Source organism: Anomaloglossus baeobatrachus, unplaced genomic scaffold (assembly GCF_048569485.1).
Source record: "Anomaloglossus baeobatrachus isolate aAnoBae1 unplaced genomic scaffold, aAnoBae1.hap1 Scaffold_130, whole genome shotgun sequence".
In the NCBI taxonomy this organism is placed as follows: Eukaryota; Metazoa; Chordata; class Amphibia; order Anura; family Aromobatidae; genus Anomaloglossus; species Anomaloglossus baeobatrachus.
The window spans coordinates 214590-237155 of NW_027441900.1; the positions used below are offsets into that span (position 1 = coordinate 214590).

Consider the following 22566-nt stretch of genomic DNA (forward strand, 5'->3'; position numbering starts at 1 on the left):
GATGGGAGTATCCGGTGGCGATGGAGTGGGCAGCCAGGTGTTTAACCCCTCCGTGGGTAGGGGGGAATGCCCCGGGACTCGGTGAAGGCGACAGGAGGGTGCCGTTGGGGGATAAGGGTCACTTGCATACTCACTCAGTCTAATAACGCTGACACCGACAATTGTAGTAAACCAAAGTTCTGGACACCGCTGCCGCTGGGAGGGAGCACGCCTGGATCCCGTGCTTGTTGGTGTTGCCTGTTAGTCTGTGACCTTTGCCTTGGCACCTTTGTCTTCTAGTTGGTCCCTTTAGTGTAGAACTAATCGGGTCCCTCTCACCAGTATGGCTAACTGGGTGAGCTTGCTCTCAAGGTTCACGCTTGGGATTTTCTTGATCGTGTAGTGGAAAGTTCTAGCCCCCTCGTTGTGCTAGTACCCCGATTTTGGAGTGGGTGGAGAACGGATCTTAAAGGCTCCGTCCTCGTCGGGTAAATTGTCAGGACGCCTGAAGCTACTCCCTGACCTAGGGTCACGTACCTCACCGTGCCCTGGCCCCTGCCCGGAGATGGCACAAGGCCGCCAGCTGTCCTCCTTGACAGTCCGTGCCCCTTGTCACGATCCCCTGCGAGCAGGGTTCCAGCTCCTACCAGGTCCAGACCAACGTCTGTCACCTATTAGTCTCAAGGAGCCGTGCTCCTAACCTCTCCTCTCGAGAGTCACTCCACAACTGAACTGCTCCTGACACTGCTGATCCCCCCTTAACCAACCCCCCAAGTGGGCGACCCTATTCCACTCAGGCCGTCCACTGGTGTGTCTGGTGGGTGTGGTGCAGAGTGTTCCTAAGATTTTGATTAGCTTGTTCTTGGCAACACCAAAGGTTAGGGATCGGTAACCAAGGAGGTGGATACTGCACAGAAGGGCAGATTGCACAGTACCCGGTGACGTCCTGATAGGCCTGGGCATCACATTCCCCCTTGGTTAAGCGTAGCTCATCCCCGACCTACAGGACATCAGAGGTTTATTTTTTTTTTTTCAATTGGAAGAAAAAAGGGTAAAACATTTACTTACAAATACATCCCACATTAGGGAGGCTGGTTACTTAAATGTTACTAAACTTTATTAAGAGTTCATCTCCCAACGGTGGAACGCTACCAGTTTCAGTAGTAGCGGGGACTCAACCTGCTCTGTTGCAGCCCCTTCCTGCGACAGTCCAGTCCCAATGTCCCGGATCCCAATAACCCGCCACCCAAACAACCTGACCTCTGGATACCTATCCACGGGTCCATGACCAGGTTAAGGTCCCAGGTCTTGTGTTAGATGACTCTGGTTGGCACAGGAGGTGCAACTATGTACAATACACAAGTTCGTGTTGATCACGCCAGTCCTGTGAAAATGGTCCATTTTTACTATATATATATATATATATATATATATATATATATAAACAAAGTCCATGTACCGGGTGTACACACTGTAAAGAATCTGGTTGCAAATTAGGTAACTTCTGCATTAATTTAAACCCTGATTGACTATGCACTTATTCACTAACCTTTTCTATATGGAAAATAACAAACTGTGAAAAACAATAAACGAAAATACCAATACCTAACAGTTCTATGGCATCGTTAAACCACTGGTATTTTTCAACATTCTTAAACTACCGGGTCCCGTAGCCACGCCTCTTTACGGCCACGTACTACCAAGCTCTAAGCACGAGACACTGCTCTCTCAAATAATCCAGCACAGTCACATATTTTTTCAAGGTTTTACTGAACTGGTTAAGAAGGATGCTGCAGAGCTGGGGTCGTAGAGCTCACTCTTTCACTGTGAGAGTGATCGCTGAGGGTTGTGGGATCTCACAACCTGGAAGTTCCTTTTGGGGGACATTAGGGACACTTTTGGCACTGCATTATATTTAAAAAATTCACTAATCTGTGGCTCTTCACTGTTTTAGTAAATAATAAAAGCAGCCACAGATTTGTTATAAGCACTATTTAAGGGGAAAGTCATCAAACACATTGCACTAGAAACTGGGGGATATTACCCCTGTAACAGTGTCAGCAGCAGATCCCCCATAACAGTGTGTCATGACAACATTTTTGCTTCAATCGTTTTCCCTATTTTTCTCCTTCAAAACCTAGGTATGTCTTATGGTCCGAAAAATACGATGAGTTTAAAAAGAGAGAGAATTTTTCTTTCCCTCACCAATTCTTACTTGAGCAATTGTAGCTGATTTTTGGATAAACCCTTTGAATTATAGTACATCATGATGGCTTCTCCCATGTGACTCATCTGACAACAGGACCTGATTAATGATACAAAAAACATTTGGCAAATTCTGAAAACAAGAGAGGCTGCTCCGCTCTGGTGGTTTTCTGATTGTCGGCAAGACTTGATTTACCAGTTACACATTTCAATTATTGCGGCTTCTTCACATGTTTAACAAGATGTGATTTCTGACAATAACATTTTCCACATTCACAACATAAAAATGGTTTATTTTGTGTGATTTTTTTTCATGGTAAACAAGACCTGATTTCCTAGTAAAACATTTACCACATTCTGGGCATGAAAATGGCTTCTCCACTCTGTGACATCTTTGATGAACAACAAGGTGTGATTTCTGAATAAAACATTTCCCACACTCTGAACATGAAAATGGCTTCTCCCCTGTGTGATTTTTCTGATGTCTAACAAGGTTTGATTTCCGAATAAAACATTTCCCACACTCTGAACATGAAAATGGCTTCTCCCCTGTGTGTTTTTTCTGATGTTCAACAAGCTGAAATTTCCGAATAAAACATTTCCCACACTCTGAACATGAAAATGGCTTCTCCCCTGTGTGAGATCTTTGATGGAAAATAAGATCTGATTTCCAACTAAAACATTTCCCACATTCAGAACATGAAAATGGCTTCTCCCCTGTGTGATTTTTCTGATGTCCAACAATGTGTGATTTCAGAATAAAACATTTCCCACACTCTGAACATGAAAATGGCTTCTCCCCTGTGTGTTTTTTCTGATGTCTAACAAGGTCTGATTTCTGAATAAAACATTTCCCACACTCTGAACATGAAAATGGCTTCTCCCCTGTGTGATTTTTCTGATGTCTAACAAGGTGTGATTTCTGAATAAAACATTTCCCACACTCTGAACATGAAAATGGCTTCTCCCCTGTGTGATTTTTCTGATGTCTAACAAGGTTTGATTTTTGAATAAAACATTTCCCACACTCTGAACATGAAAATGGCTTCTCCCCTGTGTGAGATCTTTGATGCCAAACAAAATCTGATTTCCGAATAAAACATTTCCCACACTCTGAACATGAAAATGGCTTCTCCCCTGTGTGATTTTTCTGATGTGTAACAAGGTTTGATTTCCGAATAAAACATTTCCCACACTCTGAACATGAAAATGGCTTCTCCCCTGTGTGTTTTTTCTGATGTTCAACAAGCTGAAATTTCCGAATAAAACATTTCCCACACTCTGAACATGAAAATGGCTTCTCCCCTGTGTGTTTTTTCTGATGTCCAACAAGTTGTGATTTCTGAATAAAACATTTCCCACACTCTGAACATGAAAATGGCTTCTCCCCTGTGTGTTTTTTCTGATGTCTAACAAGGTCTGATTTCTGAATAAAACATTTCCCACACTCTGAACATGAAAATGGCTTCTCCCCTGTGTGAGATCTTTGATGGAAAATAAGATCTGATTTCCAACTAAAACATTTCCCACATTCTGAACATGAAAATGGCTTCTCCCCTGTGTGATTTTTCTGATGTCCAACAAGGTGTGATTTCCGAATAAAACATTTCCCACACTCTGAACATGAAAATGGCTTCTCCCCTGTGTGTTTTTTCTGATGTCTTACAAGGTCTGATTTCTGAATAAAACATTTCCCACACTCTGAACATGAAAATGGCTTCTCCCCTGTGTGAGATCTTTGATGGAAAATAAGATCTGATTTCCAACTAAAACATTTCCCACATTCTGAACATGAAAATGGCTTCTCCCCTGTGTGTTTTTTCTGATGTCTTACAAGGTCTGATTTCTGAATAAAACATTTCCCACATTTTGAACATGAAAATGGCTTCTCCCCTGTGTGAATTTTTTCATGTCTAACAAGGTGTGATTTACAAATAAAACATTTCCCACACGCTGAACATGAAAATGGTTTCTCCCTTGTAGGAGCTGTCTCATGTTCCACATCCTTTCTGTAACTTTTATTTTGATTACAATTCTGTGATAATTCGTAATTTTGGACTTGTTTGAAAAGATCAGATGATAAAGCTTTCCAATGAAGGACTGGAGGTATATCTGGGACAGCAGCATGCTCTTCATATGTATTATGTGTGATAGTTTGATCATCTGTTTTAAATTTTGAAGATATTAGATGTCCATCTGAACTCCTGATACAGTCATCGGCTATAAATAAACACAATGTTATTATTTTTTAATCATATAATTTCGAAAGTAGATTTAGTTTTTTAACCATAACATCAGAAATTAAATTAGGAAACAAATTATTCTGAATTTGTTTTCCAATTTCGAGATCTAAGAGTTACATCTTCGTTCTCTGGAATGTGCTACAGTAAATAATCTGATTGATTGTTGCAATGTGACTGTAGGATAATGAGGGACGGGGGCTCCTATACTTTCCTCATGCTAGGAGACCTTAGCTATCCCTAACCTCTGGATTACCCCTGAACGTGGAAGAAGGGGTAGGAGTAGGATGGAAATACAGATTAAGACAGACGGTAAAACCAAATTTCAGACACACCGCAAACTCACAGAAATAAACAGTGAGATACTAAGGAGAAAAGCAAGAGCAGGAAGGCAAAAATAACAAGGGTTAACACCACAACTGCTCACAGCAATAATGCACAACAACCACTAGTTTGTATCACAACACCTCACCACACTTGTATAGGTAAATTATAGCTGGCGTTAATGGAATAGTCCAGCCAGCATATACAGAAGGGGAGCGAAAGATACTGGCTCCCCTACAGCATGTAATCAAAGACATTAACAAGGAGCCCAGCAAAGAATAACTCTTGCTAGTTTTACTAAGTATGTGGTTCAACACCTGCGTCTCACTGCATTGCTCACAGACATCAGAGAAGTTAGCAGAGTGCCAGAATCTGTAATTTCCACAGATCCTGATACCGCCATGACAGTTGGCGATGCCTGCAACCGTCTGGTTGTGACATTGATCCACAACATAGACAATTTCAAAAAGGTTTTTTTTCGAAGAAGACAGATGCCAAATATTTAATGGGTTTGTCCGGGAGTGTAACATTGATGGCCTATCCTTAGGCTTTGTAACCAAAGCAGGTAGCAGGGTCTGTGCAGATAAACATTAGGTCTCCAATTCATCAAGACCGGCAATGTACAATGAAAATTGATGTCAGGGACTGGCGTAAGATTTCTGGCATAGGGAACGCCGCAGTTTGTTATGAATTAGAGAAGCGGTGGCATCACACCCTTCTTCTGGCCTAGCTCTGCCCAATTTGGCAAAGCTGGTTAAAATTGGCGTGAAACCTCCAAAAGTTGCACAATTTATTTTTTGTACATTCATTTATTATTGACTGTAGAATGGCTATGATGTATCAATGTTTGGAATCAGCGGTACAAAAGGATGTTGATGAAATAGAGAATCATGACTGTAAGGCACTAGAGTGTTAATAAGTGCTGAGAAAACCGTGCAATGTAAAACCAACAACGGTCATCGTAATCAAAGAAAACATGAGACTATAACAATATAACTCTGCAGTGCAGCCAGGCCAACCATCTGTCCTTATAAAATCCTTCTCTGGTCTTCTTTCCAAGCTTATTGAGCAATTCACTGGGGGCAAAAAAGGGGTTTTCAGGTTCCATCTGGTACCAACCATCAATGATGTATTTATGTATTTACTATTGTCAAGACCAACATAATCCAAAAGCTCAAAAGGACCCATTGGGTAACGGGCCCCCAATTTCATTGCAAAATCCATGTCTTCCTCAGATGCATGACCTCTTTCATGAAGATGCACAAATTCCATTAGGTATGGTACCAAAACACGGTTAACAATGAAGCCTGGGTTGTGTTTACATGACACAGGCGTCTTTCCCATTGCTTTACTGAAGTTTATGAGAGAGTGAGAAGTTGTTTGGCTAGTCATTGTTGTCTTTAATCAAATATTTTTTATTTTTCATTAAATATACAAAGCCAATGTCAAATTTTCAGCAATAATAAACATAACTACAAACTTTCCATCCCCAACAACCCATCCCCCCTCAGCGTACATATTACCCACATCTATATAAAAGATCTCACATTTGTGCCTTTCAGTGACATATATTGGAATGTATAAAAAAAAATTTTTATAATGCAGTTTGGAATATTTGATGCCTTAGTGCACATTGGTGCTGGCTCTTTGTTGTTTCTTTGTTGAATTGGTCGGTGGTTGACCTCCACCTTGCTATGCACCCCAATTTGGGATGTATTCCATCTGTAAAGATTTTGGCGTTTGGTGACTGTTCACATTGGGTCATCAGGCTTTGTCCACAGGCTATATATACTTCATGCAGCATTTGCTTGGACCTGTCCCGCCCACAGCCATGACTCAGTCATGGGTACGGGACTGCAATAGACCAGGTGAGTGCTGCTGAGAGCAGTTCTGCTATTTATATGTGAGGCCGCATGGCACATTTTATAAAAATATTTTAGTGTAGGACTGCTTCAAATGAGATTTGCCGTGACGTGGCGAAGCAGCTCAAGAAATTGCAATTTTTTGCCAAAAATCTCAAAAAAATTTTTATAATGCAGTTTGGAATATTTGATGCCTTAGTGCACATTGGTGCTGGCTCTTTGTTGTTTCTTTGTTGAATTGGTCGGTGGTTGACCTCCACCTTGCTATGCACCCCAATTTGGGATGTATTCCATCTGTAAAGATTTTGGCGTTTGGTGACTGTTCACATTGGGTCATCAGGCTTTGTCCACAGGCTATATATACTTCATGCAGCATTTGCTTGGACCTGTCCCGCCCACAGCCATGACTCAGTCATGGGTACGGGACTGCAATAGACCAGGTGAGTGCTGCTGAGAGCAGTTCTGCTATTTATATGTGAGGCCGCATGGCACATTTTATAAAAATATTTTAGTGTAGGACTGCTTCAAATGAGATTTGCCGTGACGTGGCGAAGCAGCTCAAGAAATTGCAATTTTTTGCCAAAAATCTCAAAAAAAAATTTTTATAATGCAGTTTGGAATATTTGATGCCTTAGTGCACATTGGTGCTGGCTCTTTGTTGTTTCTTTGTTGAATTGGTCGGTGGTTGACCTCCACCTTGCTATGCACCCCAATTTGGGATGTATTCCATCTGTAAAGATTTTGGCGTTTGGTGACTGTTCACATTGGGTCATCAGGCTTTGTCCACAGGCTATATATACTTCATGCAGCATTTGCTTGGACCTGTCCCGCCCACAGCCATGACTCAGTCATGGGTACGGGACTGCAATAGACCAGGTGAGTGCTGCTGAGAGCAGTTCTGCTATTTATATGTGAGGCCGCATGGCACATTTTATAAAAATATTTTAGTGTAGGACTGCTTCAAATGAGATTTGCCGTGACGTGGCGAAGCAGCTCAAGAAATTGCAATTTTTTGCCAAAAATCTCAAAAAATTTTTTATAATGCAGTTTGGAATATTTGATGCCTTAGTGCACATTGGTGCTGGCTCTTTGTTGTTTCTTTGTTGAATTGGTCGGTGGTTGACCTCCACCTTGCTATGCACCCCAATTTGGGATGTATTCCATCTGTAAAGATTTTGGCGTTTGGTGACTGTTCACATTGGGTCATCAGGCTTTGTCCACAGGCTATATATACTTCATGCAGCATTTGCTTGGACCTGTCCCGCCCACAGCCATGACTCAGTCATGGGTACGGGACTGCAATAGACCAGGTGAGTGCTGCTGAGAGCAGTTCTGCTATTTATATGTGAGGCCGCATGGCACATTTTATAAAAATATTTTAGTGTAGGACTGCTTCAAATGAGATTTGCCGTGACGTGGCGAAGCAGCTCAAGAAATTGCAATTTTTTGCCAAAAATCTCAAAAAAAATTTTATAATGCAGTTTGGAATATTTGATGCCTTAGTGCACATTGGTGCTGGCTCTTTGTTGTTTCTTTGTTGAATTGGTCGGTGGTTGACCTCCACCTTGCTATGCACCCCAATTTGGGATGTATTCCATCTGTAAAGATTTTGGCGTTTGGTGACTGTTCACATTGGGTCATCAGGCTTTGTCCACAGGCTATATATACTTCATGCAGCATTTGCTTGGACCTGTCCCGCCCACAGCCATGACTCAGTCATGGGTACGGGACTGCAATAGACCAGGTGAGTGCTGCTGAGAGCAGTTCTGCTATTTATATGTGAGGCCGCATGGCACATTTTATAAAAATATTTTAGTGTAGGACTGCTTCAAATGAGATTTGCCGTGACGTGGCGAAGCAGCTCAAGAAATTGCAATTTTTTGCCAAAAATCTCAAAAAATTTTTTATAATGCAGTTTGGAATATTTGATGCCTTAGTGCACATTGGTGCTGGCTCTTTGTTGTTTCTTTGTTGAATTGGTCGGTGGTTGACCTCCACCTTGCTATGCACCCCAATTTGGGATGTATTCCATCTGTAAAGATTTTGGCGTTTGGTGACTGTTCACAATGGGTCATCAGGCTTTGTCCACAGGCTATATATACTTCATGCAGCATTTGCTTGGACCTGTCCCGCCCACAGCCATGACTCAGTCATGGGTACGGGACTGCAATAGACCAGGTGAGTGCTGCTGAGAGCAGTTCTGCTATTTATATGTGAGGCCGCATGGCACATTTTATAAAAATATTTTAGTGTAGGACTGCTTCAAATGAGATTTGCCGTGACGTGGCGAAGCAGCTCAAGAAATTGCAATTTTTTGCCAAAAATCTCAAAAAAAAAATTTTTATAATGCAGTTTGGAATATTTGATGCCTTAGTGCACATTGGTGCTGGCTCTTTGTTGTTTCATATATTGGAATGTGTAGAACCAGGTATCCCTGCTCAGAGACCAACATCTCCCAGCCCTAATATTTATCCATACTGCAACCACGGATTCCACAGTCTATCAAAAAGTGCAAGTGGTTTCCTTTTCCCATATATACTTCTCTCCATCCAAGCAATATGATTAACATATGCGATAAATTCCCCTCTAGTCGGTGGGTCCCCCTGCATCCAATGTTTGGCAATTACTTTCCTGGCCGCATACAGCAATCTGGCTATCACTATTTTAAAAATGTTGTCTACTCTGATTTCCTCCACATAACCTAGGAGACATACCAAAGGTTGTTTGGGAAGTTTGCATCTATAAACTCCTTCTATTTTGTTAAGAACAGTTATCCAGAAAGACGTCAACCTGGGGCACGTCCACATCATATGGAAGATGCCGGCATCGTCTCCATTGCATCTAGGGCAGTCAGAGTTACTCCTCAGTCCCATTTTACACATAATTAGTGGGGATCTATACGCCCTATTCACCACATACAGATGGGACAATCTTGCTGGTTCACTTATTGATAATTTCGGTATGTACTCCAGGACACTTTCCCACACCTCATCAGTGATCCCGTCTATCTCTACCTCCCATTTAGTTCTAGTTCTTACTGGGTGGTTAAGCAAATATGTATGCAATAGATCCCTATATATAGTTGATATGATTCCTCTTGTGGGCACACTACTACACACATATTTCAATACTAAGTCGGCCTGAACCAGCAATGAATTGTTTAACCCTCTGAGCCTCTACTGCATGTGCCATTCGTTTATAGTGGTACCACCCGGATGGAGATATCACAAATTCATCTTGTATTTGTGTAAACAGCTTCTAATGTCTCTGGTCTAGAATTTGCCACATATACCATATACCTTTACGTGCCCATTCCTTAATTTTGCCTATCTTATATATCTCAGAGCAGTTATCATTTTCCCACACCGGAGTGAATTCAGTTATTGCCGTAACCCCCCTCATCTGCTTGATCTTTCTCCAAATTCTGTTCATCAAATTAAGTGTAGGGTTTGTTTTCCCTTGTCTCCCAAATGATCCGTCCTCCAATCCTAACACCAATGGTCGTCGATGTAAAACATGCCCCAACAATCTAGATGCTGGATCCACCGCCACTAAATTCGCCCATCCCCTGAAATGTTTACTCTGAGCTGCCAGATAATATATTCCTGGATTGGGTAACGCTAACCCTCCCTCGTCCTTTGGTCTCTGCAACCTTTCAAGTTTGAGTCTGGCTTGTTTGTTCTTTTATATTAGAGCACGGAACATAGAATCAATCTCCTTAAAGTGACTCTGAGGGATACAGATAGGAGTATTGTGTATCACGTAGAATATCATGGGCATATTACCATTTTAATAAGGTTAATCCGTCCTATTACTGATAAATAAAGCTTATTCCAAGCAGTTATCTTACTACGCAGTTGGTTCAGCAAAGGGACTAGATTAATAGTGATGTAATTCCCAATTGGTAAGGATACCTGTATGCCCAGATATCTAAACTGGTCCACAACCCGCAATCTGTTAACCTCATCACCCTAGGTAGACCCGTCTATTCCCGCGTCCACCTGGAAAAGGTTTGATTTGGTCCAATTTACAGACAGTCCAAAGATCCTTCCGAACCGTTCGATCACCTGCATGGCATGGCTCAATGATGCCCCTGGGTCTGCGAATAATAACAGAATGTTGTCTGCATAGAGGGCTATCTTTTCTTCTAGAGGGCCATATACAAATCCCTTTATGTCTCTGTTCTGCCGTATAGCAGCCGCCAGTGGTTCCCCCGCTAGAGCAAAAAGGAGAGGCGAGAGCGGGCAACCCTGACGAGTACCCTTTTGTAAGTCCACTGTGTGTGACAACATTCCATTAATTCTCACTTTAGCCACTGGTCTAGCATATAACAGCTGTATCCAAGATGTAAAGTTAGGGCCAAATTCCATATGTCTTAGCGCTTCCCATAGATACCCCCATTCCACACTGTCAAATGCCTTATGGGCATCTAACGAAGCTATCACCCTGTGTCCTGGATTGTCCACCGGTAGCTGCATGTTAAGGTATAATCCTCGTATATTCTTCGCCGTAGATCTACTAGGCATGAAACCCGACTGATCTGGGTGAATTCGAGCAGATATCACTTCGGTTAATCGATTAGAGAGTACTTTGGCCAAAATTTTAACATAAGTCGTTAACAGTGAAATGGGCCGGTATGACTCGGGGAGTTTTGGATCCTTATCCTCTTTAAGTATTACTGTTATTATCGCCTCCCTCATAGACGCTGGCAGTGTCCCCCGCTCTCTTGCCTCCTCCAAGACATTCAACAAATTGGGTAAGAGTATTTCTTCCAGAGATTTGTACACCTCCACCGGCAATCCATCCACCCCTGGGGCTTTTTCATTTGCAATGCCATGAAAAGCTCTCTCCATCTCCTCAAGTGTAATTTGGGCCTCCAGACTGTGTCTCTCTGTCTATGCTATTTTGGGTAATGTCATTGTATCTAAGAAAATCTCTAGGTTCTGCTGTATCGACTCCCCTCTAGTGGAGTATAATTCCTCATAAAAGGCTGCGAACGTGTCCAAAATATCTTTCCCCTCCGTGACCAAATCTCCCGCTGTGGTGCGAATGCAGTGTACAAAGGATGGTTTTCTCTGGGCTGCCGTCACCACCGACAACAGGTGTCCCACCTTTTCTCCCTCCATATAGACGTTCTCTCTGAAAAGCCTGTTTCCTGCTGCTTTCTTCAATAGCACTTTATTAACTTCTTCCTGAGCTGCTTTTAGCTTTTGCCTATACTCTGGTGTGGGCTGTGCTACCATCTCTGCTTCTGCTCCCTTCAAAGCCTCTAAGCAATCAATTTCCCCTTGTCTACTACGAGACTTACACTGGCAAACGTCTCTAAATAAAAGGCCTCTAAGGTATGCCTTCATGGCGTTCCAAACTACCAAAGGATCCGCACTACCTCTATTTAAGGCCCTGTCACACACACACACACACACACACACACACACACACACACAGATAAACCTTTGGCAGATCTGTGGTTGCAGTGAAATCATGGCCATATTGTTCCATTTGTACACAGCCACAAACCTGGCACTGATTGTCCAAAATTTCACTGCAACCACAGATTTGTGTGTGTGACAGGGCCTTAAGGGTAAAATATTCCAGCATCTCACTAGATATACCGTCCATGTCAATACAATTTAACCAAACCGGGTGTAACTTCCATTCTCTTGTTAGCCTCTCCCCCACTCCTCGTTTTATAATAGATATCAGGATTGGACTATGATCCGATATTACTCTAGTCAAATATTCAACATGCGCAATCCCAGAATCCATCAGATCATTTCCCAAGGCCAGGTCTATACGTGAAAGCGTACCAAGGGTCGCGGAGTGACAGGAAAACCAGGTCACCCCCAAATTTCTTATCCTCCAAACGTCTACCAACCCCAATTCTTGGATAAAGGTACCAAACCCTGTCGCTCCATCACTTCGCGTCTCCCGTGATTTTTTGCTCCTGTCCCAATATGCATCTATGACATTATTAAAGTCACCGACCAACAAGAATGGCAAATTCCCCCATTTAGCCAAGCGCTCTCTCACCTCTCTAATTTTGGCACTCGTGTAAGGCAGCGGAACATATATAGCAGTAATGCATAGTAATTGTCCATACAACTTACAGATCACCATTACATATTGTCCCTCTGTGTCTATCCATGTCTCCACTTCTTCATATTGGGCGGATCTATGAACCAACATAGAGACCCCGCTAGCATAGGTAGAGAAAGTAAAATGATATGCCTTTTGCACCCATCGTTTGTTCAGTACATTCGTCGTTTCACTTGTCAAATGCATCTCCAATAAACACATTACTGATGGTCTCTGGTCTAGCATATATTTTATCATTGCATCTCTTCTACCTCTATCTGACAGTCCCCTTACATTCCAACATAATACTTTAATCTCCTCTCCCATATTGAATCACAGGTTATCTTTGTACAGGCATGTTGTCCCTCTGTACGCTGAGTCTTTCCCTTCCCTAGCCCTCCCCTTAGAATTGCCCCAACTAAACTCCTCCACCTCCGATTTACATCTTTAACTCCCTTATGGGGAATGAGGTCTATCTGTCCTAGACCGGTCAACCTCTCTCCTCTTTTTCTCCCATACCAAACCTGTCTCATCCTAGTGAGCAGAACCCCCTAACTCACCTCCCGCCTTAACCATATTCGTTTTCATTTGCAAATTTCATATAATGTAAACAGTTAACCTGAAAATTTGAAAACTTAAATATTTATCAATCGCCGCTGAACGGCCATAAGAAAAAAGAATTATTATCGACCTCCTGTCATTGTCCAGCTTATTGTTAGTGAATTCCGCTGTCTCATCTAACACTCAGGAACAGGAGCAGGAGATCAACAATGATAACCCGGTAGAAAAAAAAAAACAAAAAAAAGGAGGTACTGTCTCTACAACAAAGATGGGCCTATGAAGTTTCCTCCTCTTCTAGTGTATGCAATTGCTTATGAATAACCAGTCTTGAATCCCAGGAAAATCACGAGATTGCAATATCGCTCGTAGCTAGCTTCTATCCTTCTCCTGTTGCTTGCGGGCTTCCTTGCATTGATGTCTATCCACTTCATGACTTCTTCCGGATCAAGAAAGAAGTGAACCTTCTCCAGTGCTACTACTCGGAGTTTTGCTGGGAAAATCATGGAGTATTTAACCTCCAGCTCTCGGAGTCGTCTCTTTACCCTTGTGAATTGCATTCTTTGTTTCAGTACAGAGTAGTCAGGGTATATAGCTACTGGGTGTCCATCTATTGTCAGGGTCTCCATATCCCGTGTCTTGCGTAGAATAATATTCCGGTCTCTGTAGTTAAGAAGCTTCGCCAGCATCAAACGAGGTCCCTTGCCAGGTAGCTGCGGTTGCATTGGAACCCTGTATGCCCTTTCAATAGCGTATAGCTATAATCTTCTCTTTAAGTCACATTTCTATGAAGTCAGTAGGATTTCTTCCCTCAGCTCTTTCTGGGATGCCCACCAGTCTTATATTGTTCCTCCTGGAACGGTTCTCCAAGTCGTCTGTTTTTGTGGCCATCTCAGATATCTGCTTCTGGAATTTTCTCTCTGCTTTTTGTAGTGCAACTATGTGATCCTCAGCTGTCCCCACTCTTTCTTCCACAGCACTGGTTCTCATATCAGCTTTCTTCTGATCTTTTTTGAGAGTAGCTATATCTCCCTTTATTCCCAGCACCTGCTGGGTTAAAGTTGTGAGGGCCTGTTTGCAGAAGGAGACCACCTGAAATACATCCTTAATAGTGGGGTTCTTCTGTATTTCATCTGCTGCCTGCTGCTCTCCTGAATCCTCATCCTGTTTATCTTCCCCTGATTCTCCCCTTGCTCCTTCAGCCTCCTCCGGGTCTTCCTCCTCCTCCCGTTTTCTTCCACCATCTTACCAGGCTCCCCCAGAGGTTCCTCCGATTGCCTTGCATACTATGCCAGCTTTGCAGCCGCTTCCATGCGGCGCTGGCAGGCTACGTTTGCCTTCTCTGGCTCCTCTCTGACCTCGGTGCCATCTTGTAAGCCAGGCACTTTCCCGGCTCCCACTTCCTTCTGCCGCCGCTTGGTCATCTCGCTGATTGAGGAGCTGGAACTTTTTCTGCTGGGAGTCGGGTCCTTCCCTTGTCCTCCGGTGCCACTATACCCGTCGGCCATGCAGTGGTTCCGGCGGTGTCACGGTGAGTCAGCGGGAGAGTGTCTCCTCGCGTGCGCTCACATCCCGGTCCAGGCTCCGCCCCCCAGTCATTGGTGTCTTAATGACCTCCACCAGCTTCATCATTGGATTAAAGAAATGCAGCCCTCCGAACTGATCCTGCCTAGTTGTGGAGTTGGCTATGTCAGCTATGAGGAAGTGTTGCTGGCAAATATGGTGTGTTCTGGTGCAAATTTGTCCAGTGTCTTCATTAGTGCATTTTTCACTTCCATGTTTTCTATTATGACTTCTACCACCAGATCATTGCTGTGCACCACGGCTGCTGGGTCTGTGCTTGTGCTGAAGTATCAGAGGGTTTTGCTGATGAATTGTGAATCAGCCTCAGGCTTGTCCGCAAACATCTTCCTAGTGACCATTTTCAAGCTGTCTTCAATACTTTTGGCAAACTTTTTCAAGATGTCATCAGTCTGGTCCACAAAAACAACAGTGTGTCTGTTTGCTGCAGCTACCTGCGCTATCCCGGCACCCATCAGGCCTCCTCTGATCACAGTCACGTGCTTGATAGTCAGCTTGTTCGCAGTGGCGCCGGAGGCCATACATTTTGCTATGAATTACCAGTAAGAGGAGGCCATGTCTGCTTGTACTGCTGGGAGCTGAAGGACATGTGAGTGAGGTCACCACAGTGCACTGTGATGATTTAGTCGCACAATCTTTTTTCACAACTCTGTGTTGCATAAAAAATTGATTGAAAAGTGATTTCTGTCAGAATTCTGGCATAATTGCTTTGAAGAAACAAGGTCTAGATGTCAAATCTCCTTTTGTAGGTGTCTCCAATCCTTCCAGGGTAGTTTGCCAGTAGTTCACATTCTCTAAAGCAATAATTTTATTAGATATTTTTTGTTAGTTTAAAAATTTGGTATTTAAGTGTGCGGCTGTAACTCTTTGTTTCTATTATTCAGACACACACACACACACACACACACACACACACACACACACACACACACACACACACACACACACACACACACACACACACACACACACCAGCCTGTCTGCTCTTCAGCTTTAGACTCATGCCAGCCTGTGTCCTGGTCAGTTCTTTTAGACTCCTAGATTTAAAAGACCTTTGGATACATCATGTCACATGACTTCATAAAAGGTCCTTAAACAATCAACCTTAGAATACAACTGATGGGGATCCTAAGAAACTGGGGTTCCTGAGAAATTGCACAGTTTGACTCCTCCCAACGCTGGCCCTGACTATAACTAGGGCTTATTTTTAGGGAAACAGGGTGTTCATGAACCCTCTGCAGGTCTTTGAGTTGCCTTCATAACAACATAGAGAAGGGACTAGAAACAAACAGCAGAAGAAGCAGAAGCAAAGAAAATACAGCTGAAAAAAAAACAGAGCAGAAAGCCTAAAAATGTAAACACAAAATTAGTGCAGAGAGTACATAAGTAGATATCTCTTACTGGATAGAGCTGGAGGAAACACATCCTGAGGAACATCGGGATCTTCTTGTTTACAGTCCTGTGGGAGAAGAGGACGGGGACATCTCTCTGGTGTTGTCCTCTTACTGGATAGACCTGGAGGAGACACATACAGGGACTGAATTCATTCCTTACATACAGATAATTATAGGCCATGTGTATTTAGTCCTGTCAATTACCTGGTGATGTGAGGGGCTGGGAATCCTCCATCATGCCGTCCTTGTACAGATCTTTGTGTCCTTCTAAATACTCCCACTCCTCCATGGAGAAATAGACGGTGACGTCCTGACACCTTATAGGAACCTGACACATACAATGATACCGTCACCCCCGATCCCTTCATAGCGTTACTGTATAATGTCCCAGCATTCCCAGCAGTGTCACCTCTCCAGTCAGCAGCTCAATCATCTTGTAGGTGAGTTCTAGGATCTTCTGGTTATTGATGTCCTCATGTATCAGGGGGTGAGGTGGAGGCCACGTGATTGGGCTCAGGGGTCTTCCCCATCCCTCAGACACAGGGGCCTGACAGCGCTCACTAGAGGTCTTCTTCACTACTGTGTAATCCTGGTTATGGAGAGACACAGTAATAAATCTCACTACAGACATTTCCAGAGTCCTCACCTCTCAAGTTCTGTCCATCTGTTATTCCCATAGATAAGAATGATGTAATGTGACGTCATCAGAATCTCTCACCTCTCTAGTAAGCCGGAAGAGGATCTCTAGGGTGAGGTGTAATATCCTCTGCGCCATCTTGTCCCTGTCCACATCCATCCTTGATGGTTCAATTAGGAGAATTCTCTTATATAGAAGATCTCCACTGAGAGGATCTGATATTGTAGGGAACTAAATGGGGAGAAGATGACGATGTAACACAGGGCCAGATTAAGGTTGGTGGGGGCCCATGGGCAGAAAGTTTGGTGGGGGCCCAATAATGTTAACATTTTTAGCCATAACAGTAGAGCACGAACTGTAGCATTAAGATATAAGTACAGCACCTCAGTCTCACATTCCCCCTTCTCAGCATACTGTGCCCTCCATACTGTGCCCTCACACTGGCCACCATGCTGCCCCTTCTCTATACTGCCTACCTCCTTCACTATATAGTTACTATACTATACCTCTGTCTCACATTCCCCCCTCCTCAGCATACTGTGCCCTCCATACTGTGCCCTCACACTGGCCACCATGCTGCCCCTTCTCTATACTGCCTACCTCCTTCACTATATAGTTACTATACTATACCTCTGTCTCACATTCCCCCCTCCTCAGCATACTGTGCCCTCCATACTGTGCCCTCACACTGGCCACCATGCTGCCCCTTCTCTATACTGCCTACCTCCTTCACTATATAGTCACTATACTATACCTCTGTCTCACATTCCCACTCCTCAGCATACTGTGCCCTCACACTAGCCACCATGCTGCCCCTTCTCTATACTGCCTGTCTCCTTCCCGATCCAGTCACTATACTGCACCTCAGTCTTGCATTCCCCTCCTCAGCATACTGTGTCCTCCATACTGTGCCCTCACACTGGCCACCATACGGCCCCTTCTCTACACTGCACCTCAGTCTCACATTCCCCCTCCTCAGCATACTGTGTCCTCACACTGGCCACTATGCTGCCCCTTCTCTATACTGCCTACCTGCTTCATTATCCAGTCACTATACTGTACCTCCGTCTCACTTTCCCCCTTCTCAGCATACTGTGTCCTCCATACTGTGCCCTCACACTGGCCACCATATTGCTCCTTCTCTATACTGCCTACCTCCTTCACCATCCAGTCACTATACTGTACCTCCGTCTCACATTCCCACTCCTCAGCATACTGTACCCTCACACTGGCCACCATACTGCCCCTTCTGTACACTGCACCTCAGTCTCTCATTCCCCCTCTTCAGCATACTGTGCCCTCCATACTGTGCTCTCACTTCTCTATACTGCCTATATCCTTCACTATCCAGTCACTGTACTGTACCTCCATCTCACATTCTCCCTCCTCAGCATACTGTACCCTCACACTGGCCACCATGCTGTCCCTTCTCTATACTGCCTATATCCTTCACTATCCAGTCATTGTACTGTACCTCCATCTCACATTCTCCCTCCTCAGCATACTGTACCCTCACACTGGCCACCATGCTGCCCCTTCTCTATACTGCCTACCTCCTTCACTATCCAGTCACTACATGATACCTCCATCTCACATTCCCCCTCCTCAGCATACTGTGCCCTCCATACTGTGACCTCACACTGGCCACCATGCTGCCCCTTCTCTTTACTGCTTATTCCCCCCCACTATCCAGTCTCTATACTATGCCCCTCACACTTTTCTTTCCCAATACTGTCCACTTACAATTTTCTCCCACCATACTGCTGCCTCACACTTTCCAATGGTGCCCCCCTGATTGCTGTGCAGGGGCAAATATGCCGCATGCCCCCCAAAGGTACGCCCCTGTACAGTGTACAGGAGAATACATGACTGGTACACGCAGAGCCGGCTCCAGGTTTTTGTAGGCCCTGGGCGAAAGAGTCTCAGTGGGCCCCATCCACACATAGACATGCACAGATACATACACATACAGGCATACGTACCCATATATATTTAAAGAGAAATTCACAAAAACACATATAAACAGACATAAATCTAGACACAGTCATATACACTGACATACATAGATACACATCATACATGCACACACAGACAAATTTTTAAATTTTTATATATATTTCTCATATTGGGAAGCCGGCAACAGTCTCATTCACCTCCCCGCTTGTCTCCATCCAGCTCCGCCTGGGCATGTGTCTGTGCCACGCTGATTGGTGGCAGTCACTAACAGACATGGCCGCACATAGTGCACACTAACACTGTATATACATTACAAGAGAGGCTGGGGACATACACATTACTGGAGGGCATACATATTACTGAGGAAAGGGGTATATATCAATGGGGGGCATACAGCTCTAGAGGGGGCCAGTGGCTCTGAGGTGGGGGGGAAAAACAGCTCTGAGGTGGGGGGTGACATGCAGCTCTGGGGGTATACAGTTCTGGGGTGGAGGGGACATACAACTCTGGGGGAATAGTAGTATGCAGCCCCCATATTCCTCCATATAGTGTTATGAAGCTCCCATAGTCCTCCATATAGTATTATGCAGCCCCCATGTAGCCCCCATATTGCATTATGCAGCCGCCATATGGCACTATGCAGCCCCCATATGGCACTATGCAGCCCCCATATGGCACTATGCAGCCCCCATATGGCACTATGCAGCCCCCATATTACATTAAGCAGTGCCCATATAGTACAATGCAGACCTATATAGCAGTAGGAACCTTCATGTCGTATACAGCCCCCATATAGCACAATGCAGACCCATATAGCATTAGGCACCCTCATGTAGTACACAGCCCCTATATAGCACAGTGCAGAGCCAGATAGCATTAGGCATCCTCACACAGTACACAGCCCCTATACAGCACAGAGCAGACCAGAAAATATTAAGCACCTTCACATAGTACACAGCCCCTATATAGCACAGTGCAGAGACAGATAGTATTAGGCATCCTCATGTAGTATACAGCCCCTATATAGCACAGTGCAGAGCTAGATAGCATTAGTCACCCTCATATAGTATACAGCCAGTATATAGCACAGTGCAGACCCAGATAATATTAGGCATCCTCACGTAGTATACAGCCAGTATATAGCACAGTACAGACCCAGATAGTGTTAGGCATCCTCACATAGTACCGGGTTTACTGTGATACAGACACCAGATGTTATACAATATACATATTATTATACACCATCTGATGTGTGTACACAGTATATCACACTGCTCTGTACACTGTATGTGGTATACCATGTACACAGTATATCACACTGCTCTGTACACTGTATGTGGTATACCAAGTACACAGTATATCACACTGCTCTGTACACTGGATGTGGTATACCATGTACACAGTATATCACACTGCTCTATACACTGGATGTGGTATACCATGTACACAGTATACAGTTAGGTCCAGAAATATTTGGACGGTGACACAAGTTTTGTTATTTTAGCTGTTTACAAAAACATGTTCAGAAATACAATTATATATATATAATATGGGCTGAAAGTGCACACTCCCAGCTGCAATATGAGAGTTTTCACATCCAAATTGGAGAAAGGGTTTAGGAATCATAGTTCTGTAATGCATAGCCTCCTCTTTTTCAAGGGACCAAAAGTAATTGGACAAGGGACTCTAAGGGCTGCAATTAACTCTGAAGGCATCTCCCTCGTTAACCTGTAATCAATGAAGTAGTTAAAAGGTCTGGGGTTGATTACAGGTGTGTGGTTTTCCATTTGGAAGCTTTTGCTGTGACCAGACAACATGCGGTCTAAGGAACTCTCAATTGAGGTGAAGCAGAACATCCTGAGGCTGAAAAAAAAAGAAAAAATCCATCAGAGAGATAGCAGACATGCTTGGAGTAGCAAAATCAACAGTCGGGTACATTCTGAGAAAAAAGGAATTGACTGGTGAGCTTGGGAACTCAAAAAGGCCTGGGCGTCCACGGATGACAACAGTGGTGGATGATCGCCGCATACTTTCTTTGGTGAAGAAGAACCCGTTCACAACATCAACTGAAGTCCAGAACACTCTCAGTGAAGTAGGTGTATCTGTCTCTAAGTCAACAGTAAAGAGAAGACTCCATGAAAGTAAATACAAAGGGTTCACATCTAGATGCAAACCATTCATCAATTCCAAAAATAGACAGGCCAGAGTTAAATTTGCTGAAAAACACCTCATGAAACCAGCTCAGTTCTGGAAAAGTATTCTATGGACAGATGAGACAAAGATCAACCTGTACCAGAATGATGGGAAGAAAAAAGTTTGGAGAAGAAAAGGGAACGGCACATGATCCAAGGCACACCACATCCTCTGTAAAACAAGGTGGAGGCAACGTGATGGCATGGGCATGCATGGCTTTCAATGGCACTGGGTCACTTGTGTTTATTGATGACATAACAGCAGACAAGAGTAGCCGGATGAATTCTGAAGTGTACCGGGATATACTTTCAGCCCAGATTCAGCCAAATGCCGCAAAGTTGATCAGACGGCGCTTCATAGTACAGATGGACAATGACCCCAAGCATATAGCCAAAGCTACCCAGGAGTTCATGAGTGCAAAAAAGTGGAACATTGTGCAATGGCCAAGTCAATCACCTGATCTTAACCCAATTGAGCATGCATTTCACTTGCTCAAATCCAGACTTAAGACGGAAAGACCCACAAACAAGCAAGACCTGAAGGCTGCGGCTGTAAAGGCCTGACAAAGCATTAAGAAGGAGAAAACCCAGCGTTTGGTGATTTCCATGGGTTCCAGACTTAAGGCAGTGATTGCCTCCAAAGGATTCGCAACAAAATATTGAAAATAAAAATATTTTGCTTGGGTTTGGTTTATTTGTCCAATTACTTTTGACCTCCTAAATTGTGGAGTGTTTGTAAAGAAATGTGTACAATTCCTACAATTTCTATCAGATATTTTTGTTCAAACCTTCAAATTAAACGTTACAATCTGCACTTGAATTCTGTTGTAGAGGTTTCATTTCAAATCCAATGTGGTGGCATGCAGAGCCCAACTCGCGAAAATTGTGTCACTGTCCAAATATTTCTGGACCTAACTGTATCACACTGCTCTGTACAATGGATGTGGTATACGATGTACACCGTATATCACACTGCTCTATACACTGGATGTGGGATACCATGTACACAGATATACAATGTCCTGCACTGATCACACCTGGGCCTACAGCACCTCACATATCCTATATGTAATATGGGCCATATAGTGTAATGTGTGCTGCAGGCTCAGATGTGATGTTTGTGCTGGAGCTCAGTGTGAGTTATTGCAGGGGAGGGATGAGGCTGATGACCCGGCACTGACAGCCCAACCTGATCTGCAGCAGTTCACACTCCTGCAATAACTCACACTGATCCCGGGCAGAGCTGCTGCTGACACTATGGAATCCCGTCCTGCTCCCTCCTCACTGCAACCTCTTGCCCGGCACCATGATGGATGACGTCACACTCACCATCATTCACTGAGTCCTCTGCTCCGGTCCTCCCACAAGCTCCTCTATGGCACGAAGAAGCAGCAGCAGGCGCGCGGTGACGTCATCCTTGCAGACGCAGCCCACACAGCGTGCAGTGGGCGTGTCTGCAGCACAGTGACGGCCGGGATTGAAAATCTTTAAAGGTACAGTGCAGTCCTCAACACTGCGGCGTTAATAAAATGGTGGCCGCACTGATAGTGGTGGCGGCCCCCT

General features: G+C 44.0%; 1 protein-coding gene and 1 pseudogene across 1 annotated transcript; both read right to left on the minus strand.

Annotated features, from left to right (window-relative positions):
- Nucleotides 1-189: 189 nt before the first annotated feature.
- Nucleotides 190-16453, minus strand: LOC142260545 (uncharacterized). Its single transcript, XM_075331982.1, has 3 exons — nt 16423-16453; nt 16226-16339; nt 190-4404 (listed from the first exon to the last, which is right to left on the minus strand). Exons 1-3 carry the CDS (start codon nt 16451-16453, stop codon nt 2411-2413), a joined length of 2139 nt encoding a protein of 712 aa, XP_075188097.1. The 3' UTR covers nt 190-2410.
- Nucleotides 4375-15371, minus strand: LOC142260555 (hydroxyacyl-coenzyme A dehydrogenase, mitochondrial-like; annotated as a pseudogene).
- Nucleotides 16454-22566: the final 6113 nt, after the last annotated feature.

Excerpts from the sequence above, each read along its gene's own strand:
- LOC142260545 (XM_075331982.1), bottom strand. The coding sequence starts at position 16,453 with ATGGAGGATTCCCAGCCCCTCACATCACCAG. Across the intron at positions 16,340-16,422 it reads CCAGCCCCTCACATCACCAG|GTCTATCCAGTAAGAGGACA; the intron begins GTAATTGACAGG and ends TGTCTCCTCCAG. Across the intron at positions 4,405-16,225 it reads GTTTCCTCCAGCTCTATCCA|CCGATGACTGTATCAGGAGT; the intron begins GTAAGAGATATC and ends GTTTATTTATAG.